The sequence below is a fragment of the Nothoprocta perdicaria genome, unplaced genomic scaffold (genome assembly GCF_003342845.1).
Source record: "Nothoprocta perdicaria isolate Ctin4 unplaced genomic scaffold, notPer1 scaffold_147, whole genome shotgun sequence".
NCBI classification, from domain to species: Eukaryota; Metazoa; Chordata; class Aves; order Tinamiformes; family Tinamidae; genus Nothoprocta; species Nothoprocta perdicaria.
Window position 1 is genome coordinate 1140208 of NW_020454616.1, and position 9862 is coordinate 1150069.

The 9862-nt window shown below is 43.8% G+C and overlaps 1 protein-coding gene across 1 annotated transcript in view; it reads right to left on the bottom strand.

Moving 5' to 3' along the window:
• PHLPP1 (PH domain and leucine rich repeat protein phosphatase 1) overlaps positions 1-9852 on the bottom strand; it is a 119971-nt gene extending 110119 nt beyond the window's left edge. The window contains exon 1 of the mRNA XM_026034549.1: positions 9681-9852. Within this exon, the coding sequence (XP_025890334.1) occupies positions 9681-9720 (40 nt within the window). The 5' untranslated portion in view covers positions 9721-9852. The remainder of the gene's footprint in view (positions 1-9680) is intronic.
• Positions 9853-9862: the final 10 nt, after the last annotated feature.

Here is a 9862-nt window from a genome sequence, read left to right on the forward strand (position 1 = left end):
TGCTGAAACTGCTCCCGCTCCAACGGAGCATTACACAACAGATCCCAGCCCGCCCCGTGCTGCGGACTGAATACACACAACACACACCCCAGGCCCCGGTGGAGCATTTCCTCCGGAGTGACATTTATTTTGGCACAGGCGGAAGGGGCATGAGCGAAGCCACTGCGGACTACAAAGCCTCTCAATCTTTTTATCATAACTATCAATACTGATTAACGTATTTTCATTCCAGGTTTTATTTGTAGAGAAAAAACGCTGGAAGTCAAATTATAAACTAGTATCTGTTATGTCACGAACTGAGAAAACAAATACTTGGAAAAAAAGTTTCCCTTTAAACAGACCCAAGCTGAAGTCTCTGAAGACAAAACAATATACTCTTTCTGTACGAACAGGACTTAAAGTTACCATTTGATAAAGAAGATTAGAGAGAAGCCAAGCAGGTCTCAGTGCTATAGTCTAATCTGGAACGGAATGAAGAAACTTAAAAACAACTCCATTGTTTTACAAGTTCTGAAGTGGAAAAGTTTCAACACATATCATACAGCTCCTCAGTTAATTCACACACAGTTTACAGACTCCTGATTCTCTTTTGCTTGGTGCAAGCAAAACAACAAGATCACACTCTATGGGAAGAAAAAAAAATACAAAGAAAAAGCTTCCACAGCCTCTCCAACAGCCACTTCAAAGGGTTCAGATTCCCATTTCCGACAGTCCTTTGTTTTATTAGCTAGGTCATCAAGACAAAGACGTTAACTGCTTGCTCTGAAAGGATACTGGCCCACTTCACTTCCCATCTCAGAACTTTAATCCACACAACCATGCTGCGAGCCACCCCTGCGCTTCTACCATTGCACATTACCATTTGGACATTAGAAATCCATTCAACTCCAGGAATGAAACAGGAGATAAAAAGGGGGAAAAAATATATATATATTACTATACATTACATAGCTCTCAGCAGGCTCAAGGTGATACTTCTGAAATATTAAACACTCTCCCAGATGTGTGATTGACTTTACTTTGGGTAACATCCCATATGCAACTTGCAAACTACTTGGCCTTTAAGGGTGTTTATATCCACATTATAATCAGCATAAGAAAAAACAAATGATGAAGAGCTTCAGCATCAACCTGACCATATTATTTGTGCTAGCCTCCTTCCAGGGGAGCTTCACGCTTCATTCACAACAGTTCTTGTCATTAACTTTCTTATTAAGACAGGCACATTATACTGCACGAAAGCCAATACATGTAGATGCATTAAGAGAGTAGTGACATAAAGTAATAGCTAGTCTCAGATGTAATTAAGTTTCATAAATTAAATGAGACTCTTGTCCCCTAGAGGCCTACCTGTCCCACGAAGTAATACCTAGTAGAAAGAAAAAATATACTCCTCCATCACTTGCCATTTGAGTCAGTAGGTGCCATAAAACAACTGGGATAAACAGGCACTTGTAAATCTTGCCAATCATCTTATGAACAAGTTGGCTGTAGACATAGCCAATTTCTGAGCTATTTAGAGGGTTCTTATCGTAAAGCCCGCATTCTTACTTACTGTAGTGCTAGCTCTAGAAAGGTTAGAGAGATCAAACAGGAAGAAAGAGCATTTCACTGAAAGATGAAATGTCACTGCATGTGGCTCAACTGCAAACTCATTACCCACCTTACAGACTTGCTATTTCAAGGTAGTGTTAGAACAGATAAGCTGTTTATCTGCATACATATACTCAAATATACACCCGAGCTGCTTAGATACAGACCATCTTACATAGAAGCAAAAACCTTTCCCTGTGAGAATTTTCACACTTTCCATACCATTTGCTTTATAGCAAAGAATAGGTTGAACTAGGCATAGTTATTGTTTAAACAAGCATGCAGATTTTCTTCAAAAGAAAGGAGTCGGTATTATTCTCATCAACTGAAGGTGTCTGAATCACTAGTTTTGTTCCATTCTCATGCCGCCTCTCAAACTCTCTCCTCAGCAGAGTGGGCATTCACAAGAGGAGTGGTCTGCTACTTATCTTAACTACAGCTCCTACTATCTCTTTTCTCTTGGGACACAGAGATGGATAAATTGGACAAACAGGAAGAGAAGCAGCACTCAGGTTACATAATTAGGGTTATGCAAATTGCACCTACGGCCTGGATCCTGGACTTCAAAGGCATTCCAGCTCCTCATTACACCCCTGGAAGGAGGCCCCTTGTTCTGTTTTTATTTAAATAAGCTGGCATGGCACTTGAAGTGCTTACTGATGAGAAGAACCAGTTAATACAGCTATTATGGCTTGGATTTTTTTTTTTTTTTTGAGAGAGAGAATTATGAATACAATCCAGAGCCTAATGAAGTTGGTTTGAAGATTCCCAATTGCCACCAGACAAGACTATGAACAATTAGTGGCCTATGAAGTTCAAAGGACTAAATTCACCTTCGGCCATACAAATTAAACTTTAAAACTCCTCTCTATTCCATTTGGGTATTTTAATCTACAGTCCTTATACAATTCCGCTTCATTTTCCTCCTACGCTGAGAACTAAGCTAGATGAAGCTGGAAAGAAAAAGCCTGTAAAACTTCATATTCCAAATTAATATTCAGGATAGAACATATAAATAGTTACTCTTAACTGTCAGATCAAGAAACACACGGTTGGCTGGGCAATGAGTATTTTAAGCATCACTCCAAATAAGTCAAAGCCAGCTGGAAGAAATTTTACTTCCCCATCAATAAAAAAAAAAAGCTTCAAAGATAGCATGCTATGTTGTGAAACCAAATGATTCCTCCCTCTAGAAGATCTTTCTTCTCAATTTAGCTGTCATTTTTAAATGCAACATTCTTCAAAGAATATTTTTCCTTCTTAAATAATTGGGGGGGAAGAGGGGCAAGGAGGAGGGAGAAGGAGACACCAGGAAATTCTGCATCATCTCTTCTTCCACACGCTTTAAGCACAGCCATAGGAGCAGAAAGTCACAGCAATCCAACTGAGACGGTTGGCTCTCGTTAGTTAGCTAAACAGGAAATCAAAACTGTGGTGAGTGGCATAAGGAATCTGAATCACGAGCTTACATAGCTAAACGATTCTACGTGACAGAGGGCACGGAGGGCCACTCGAAGAATGGTATCTCACAGAGAACAGTTCAAACAAGAACTATTATCAATGCCCTCTCTCTCTCTCTTTTTTTTTTTTTTTTTTAAATGCACACCAAAGCAGATATGACAGCTCACACAACTAAAAAAAAAGTGCTCTGCTATTAAGTTATGCCTATCTGAAATCCTGACCTGATTTTCAACTGCAGACAATACTGCTACTCATTTGAAATGCACATATGTTGATTTGCAACATTAGGACAGCTGCTACATTCCAGTAGGCAAGTTATGCCTATTCTTCACATGCAACATTTTATCACAAGCAGATACACACACACACACACAAAGATTTAAAATGCACTACAGGTTAAGCTTAAAATTCTCCAATATCTAAACTGGCTTAAATGTTTAATAGCAAAAAGTGAACAAGTGTTTAGACACTTAGACTAGAATTTGACACTTGCTCGTTTTGGAAAACAGCATCTACGTTAATGTAGCATATTGAAAGAATTCCAGTATGAAAGAGGAAAGAAGTGTTGCAAATGACGCAACATGACTGTCCAGGGAAGATTTTCAAAAGAGAAAAAGTATACAAAGAACAAATTCAGGTACTTTTACCTGCATTTCAGTTCAGAGTGAAGCAAAAAGCTGAAAAATCTACACTTTACAGAGACACTTTCTTGACGTAAGCTTTGTACTTGATCACTTCAAGCTTCTACACAACTCAGCCATTACCGTGCAGCTCTAATTTAAACTTAGGTTTCTTCTCTCCCAGACAGCTACTGTAAGCAAGAAGTTATTTACTCTTTTAAAAATGCAAACATCATATTCCTGTGAATTATTAAGAATAGTCACAAAAAGTAGAATATTAACAAGTACTATTTCTTAAATATTTGTAAAGAGCTAAAAGCTGCAGATTTCCCGGCTTAGGGCCAAACGCAGGAAAAATTAAGATGCTCAGCATAGTAAAATACACTGGAATTATGTAGGTGAGATAGTGAAGCTTACCAGCACTAAAAAGTCACTTTTACTGAACCAAGTTGGCTTCCTCCCCACAGACACAACTAACTCCCAGTAAAGTGCATCCCACTGAAAAAATGCACACGAGACATCTCACCAAAACCCTGAAGGTAAAGGCAACATTGAATTGTCTCGTTCAAAGAATGAACTTTTGTGTCCTGCAACAGGACTTCATAGGGTACAAATTCTCACCAAGCTCTAAAATAGAAAGGCAAATAGAAAACTAAAAGTCACTTTTTTTTTCCATTTTAAATTGTCTAAATTACTATACTAATAGTTTTAACAGTTGATCCAAAACGACCATCGCTCAGATCCATAGGAAAATGCAAGTGTGAGCATTTGAAGAGCAGTGTCCCCGCAAACCGCACTGCTGAGTCTAACAAGTAGCACTCTTCAGGATTGCCAGCTCTGAATTTCTACTCTTAAACAAATCAAGTGATGCAGTTTTCAGGATGCCTCTCAGACACACATGTTCTGTACCTCCTTTCCTTTCAAAGGGCCACGTGAAGAAAAAAAAAAGAAGTCCCTCTATTGTAGTTCTGTGAAACTACTACATCATTTTCCACGGAGAAGAAATGCATTGTTTCTTTTCTGTGCTATTTGACAGTGCCTGCATATGAGCTATGTAGTGATTTACAGATCACAGTCTGTCTCTGTCCTACAGAAATGACAGACCTTTCAGCTGCACAAGGTCTTTTAGGTATACCAGCATGTGCATGTTTACGCACAAAATAAATAAGTGAGAGCAAAGGAACAGCTGCTGGTGGGTTATGGAAAGAGGGGTAATATCACAACACACTAAAATGAGGTGGGGGGAAAGAATAAAGCCACATTTCACACTGCTGCAGTGACAAGATCCAGCTCCTAAAGGTGCCTTTAGTCGAGGTACTATATACTTGGTGTATATATAGCAGCTCCTCCGTGCACTGCATGGCAGTCTCCCGTGTTTGCACTTGACGCCTCCTCCAGCTGTGGACGCCAGCCAGGAGCAGAGCCCAACCTGAGCGCTGCAGAGGCCACGGCACGTGCCAGGTGCCACGCGCGCCAGAGCGCGGCTGCAGCCACGGCAGCATTCCCGCTCTATCTGCACCGCTCCTCCTGTCCCAGAGCCTCCCAAGCCTGCCTGCCTGCCTTCGGGGGACACGATTCCATCTCGAGCTAGATAAGCAAGCCAAGGGCAGCAAAGCTGCCTTAAACTTGCCTGCAGAACCGGGCTAAGAGTTTCACTGCTTCAGTCACAGCAAAGGAAGCTAGCTGCTGGAATTTAAAAACACTGGATGATTTAAGTGAGCCCACTTCCCACAGTAGAAGCTTTTAGGTATTTCCTCCCCTTGCAGGAGACAGGCATAAATGATTACAAAGTAAATAAAACATACATCAAAGTCACATAAGGAAGGAAAAAATTAAGATCAAGGCAACCCTAGGAAGACTTTTTCTTTTTTCCTCCCTTTTAGTTTCAAGTTCACGTATCAAAACGTCACTTTTCTAATCACATCAGTCGGAAAAGTACCCATTCACATTAACACGGATTAATTTACAAGCTAGGTAAGCACACACTCAGTGAGATGGACTGAAAACTGGCTGAATGGCAGAGCTCAGAGGGTTGCAGTCAGGGGCACGAAGTCTCACCAAGTGGGGGCCCACAACAAGCAACACAGCCCAAACGCAAGGGCTCAGCGCTGGGTGACTTGTCCTTCAACGACCTGGGTGAAGGGACAGAGTCTCCTCCACAGGTCTACACACGATACAAGGCAGAGAGGAGCAGCTCCTGCACCCGAGGGCCGTGCTACCGTTCACAGGACCCCGTCCCTGTGGAGGAACGGCCCCTGGCACCAGGACAGGCGGCTGGAGAGCAGCTCTGCTGAGAAGGAACTGGGGCTTTCGGCACACAGCATGTTAGCCAGGGGCCAGCAAGGGGCCCCTGCAGCCAGCAAGGGGTGAAGGGGGGTGACCCCTCCCCTCTGCTGAGCCCTGGGGTGGCCACATCCAGAGAGCTGTGTCCATTTCCAGGATGTCCAGGACAAGCAGCTTCTGGAGGGCGTTCAGCAAAGGGCTACCAGCTGATTATTTGCAAAGGCCCCTTCCAACCATTCTGCAAATTTCCTTCACATTAATCAAGACCCCTAAGTTCATTCTCCAAAGAGAGAAGCTCTTTGGAGCACACCTATTGTCTTTCAGTTCCTTCTTCGACACTTTCCCCCCTTTTAGGAGGCTGTCATCTTAATTTTAATTTATCTACGTAATAAATAGCTGCACTGAGTTATTCACCATTTTCACTAAAAACAGCACAACAAATGGCTATTCAATATCTATCACATTTCAAAGCTCACTATTGCCAAGTTTACAGTGTTGTCATGCAAGATTAGGCAGCTAAATTCACGTTCTCACTCACAGCACTGTATCCTTTAGTGGAACCCTAGTCAAATGCACCTTTTTAAAATAATAATACTGCTTAGGTTACTGCAATTGATCCTGACATCCTGACACTCCATATTGGCCATATGAACATTTTGTGTAATATACTTTAAGACAAAGCTGAGTTCATTTCTCCTCAAAGCTTCCCAATAGACCATACAATCAAGAAACACCTGTTCTCAAATGAAATCCGAGAGCCTGTTGTTAAATTAACCCCTCTAATTACAATCGGCATTTTTCAGTATTTCACCTATAGGCAACTACCTACTGAAATGAAATACATTTAATAACACCGGCAAGTGCAGAAGCCCTTTGTCACATCAGAGAACAGAGGACTTCATGGTGCCCAAGTGCGAGAAACACAAATTTAAAAAACAACCCCCTCACCACCCCCAACACACACACGCACTTCTAGGCGGTACAACTGAAAAGCCTCAGACATGCACTGTACTGAATCAGGCTTCAGGACTGATTTCAAATTACTCCTGCTCCTTGATGCATAGACAAGCTAGAACACAGCAGCAAACAAGAGCTGATAGTTATTTTTGACCTAAAGTCTCAAAACAAGTAGGCAGTTTTACACCAATCTAGTCATTTAAAAACTGTATTAGTCTATTTTTCCTCTACATGCAAATTACGGGGCAGTCCAGGCCACTGGGAAAAGCCATGTGTCACAAAAAGTATTTTTGTAGAGCAGTGAGGAATACCCTAACTTGTGTGGCTGGATCACAGCCACTTCTATGGTTTTAGGAATAGTTCAGCAAGTCTGAGTTGATCTGTCTCCCAGCTACACCATCATGATTATAATTGCACCTCGGATTCTTAAACAGTTCCATAACCCAGTAAAGAAATATCTCAGTGGAAAACTATTTGACCATATCCTTTTTAAGTAGATATTAAATATTTAATACTCTGAGGTCAATGTCTTTTCTTGAGATATATTTCAGGAGAGAAAACTAACGTGCATGACTAATGACCAATGGCCACTTCTGCTCAAACTGCTGCTCGGGTCAGATCCTTCAGCCTGTCAGGGAGTCTGTCTTTATTATCTCGCCTGGGAGCCTTACACAGGGCGTGCTGTTGCTAAAACAATCAGCCACACTCACGCCTTCAGAGTTCCCCAGTTTTCTTGATATGCTAAAACACTGTCTCTCCAAAAATAAAGTAGCCCCAGAGTCACCTTAGTGCTCTCTTCTCTCCCTATTCCACGGAGATTAGGCAATCCTTTTTAAAACAGATGCAATAAATCCAGCCTACGTTTATGCCATTTTACATGATTACAAGTCCAGATCACCAAATCCTACTGAGACAGCTTGCAGGAAATTACTGCAATAGAGATGTTACTTGTTTTCTATTCACTGCGGCAAGTTAGTCTACTTAAACCTATGAAGTCCGGAGATCACTGCTAGGGCAGCCAAGGGAATGCAATACAGAAGCAGAGGCAGGTTTTCAAGACAGTTACATAAAGTCATTATAATTAGATATCGATGCTACTTTCTTCTGCTGTTTGGGACTTGTCAGAGATATTAGATGTTGCAACCATTTTGCTACAGGCACTTGATCACAGGTGTTTTAGATGTTGATCATAGATCTGCCAAAGAGATAAGGATTTCAGAAAAAAATGCACTTTTGAAGCAGATGCATACTAAGTATATGAACCTGCATAACAAATTTGCATCAGTTTAGTTCTATGTATGCGCACAGAACAGTATTTCATTTTAACAGTCTTGTGCCAGGAAATACAGATTCACGAGCTACATTAGCAAACAAAGGGATCAACCTGTGACATTCAGACACTGAAATAAACAGTTGGAACATCAGCATTTACCAGAGAGCATTTATCACTTAATGCATAAAAGCTATGTATCAATAGGCCTAGTTGTAAAAGGCTGTGTGTGTTTTCCTTACAACTCATCTCGTTAGAAAACGAGGCACACACTTGTCCCATTTTAAAGCACCTGCGCATTGCTGTTCGAGTGTGGGAATGGAAACCATGGAAGCAATATTTCCTTCAAATCAGCTGCTGAATTCCACACCCCTAAGAGCACAGCTGAGAAGCATTCAGACCAGCACCTAAAAAAGTGACTTCCATCTCCTTCAGCACCCCAGCATATCTAGCATATTTCTGCCAACTCCAGAGCCGAGCGCCACTCCTGCGCTTTTTGACACTGGCGTCATTAATAAAAGGAGAAGAGCTGACCCGACCACTCCCACGCTCCCTGCTGAATAAAGAGCAGCACTTATCTAGCATGCTCCTTTCCTTCCCACCGCGCCACTGACACCTCTATTTCACACTCAGCGCCACTCACGAGGCACAAGAAACTCTGCAGTTTTTCCACGTGCTAAAGCTCTCAGGTCTCAGGGTTCAGGTAAGACATGCACTGCTAAGGCAACCAAGCAAGGGGATGTCCTTGCTTCCCACTCCGCATCCTCTGCCTCATCTTTGACAGCACGAGGCCCTGGGAGTGTTTGAACACAGGGCTGGACATTAAACAATTTTGCCTCTTCTTAGAGAGTTAAGAAAACAAGCAGGTCCCTGAGAGTACAACAGGTACCCTTCATGGAGCAACTACAGTGCCACACAAAGTATTTCTAAACCACTAAAAAACAGCTGAGTGCTGCGTAATTACGATGTAGGAGCTAGTTTTTCTACCTATGCTCCTCAAAATGCACACCGCAAGTGTAACGGGACTGCCCTTACGGAAGCTTCTGTGCCTTTCCCCTCGAGACCTTGGCGGGCTCGTTTCAAAAGCTGTGCCCCGCACTGCCTGCACTCCCTTGGGGCACGGCAGCAGGGGAAGGGGAGCGCAGGGCCGTGCCGGCGGGAAGGCAGCGCTCCCGGCCACGAGCTCGTGCGCCCCGCGCCCGGGGTGATTTATCTCTGAAGTTAGGCTGGGAGGATCTCCCCTCAAGAAGCCCGCCTTGCTCTCGGCACCGGTATTAGGGGGAAAAAATAATAATAAGGGGAAAATAAAAAGCACCACGGCAAACACGCTAAGCCACGAGGCTCGGAGCGCGGCCAAGCCAGAGCTCTGGCCCGGGGGTCCCCCCGCCGCCCCAACGGCCGCCCCAACGGCCGCGCCCCCTCCCCCCACGCGCCGCCAACGGCCGCGCCAACGGCCGCGCCGCGCGCCCAACGGCCGCCGCGCCGCGCGCGCTCACCCGCGTAGAAGCGGATGAGGCAGCCGGTCTCGGCGTCCATGCCCTCCTCCTGGAGCCGCCACAGGTCCCGGAAGCCCAGCTGGGAGAGGTAGTCGTTCTGGAGCTGCAGCGGCTTCTCGTGCGCCTCCAGCCGCCGGCTCGTCTCGCCGTGCAGCTGCACGTAGAGCGCGGGCGGCCCCGGC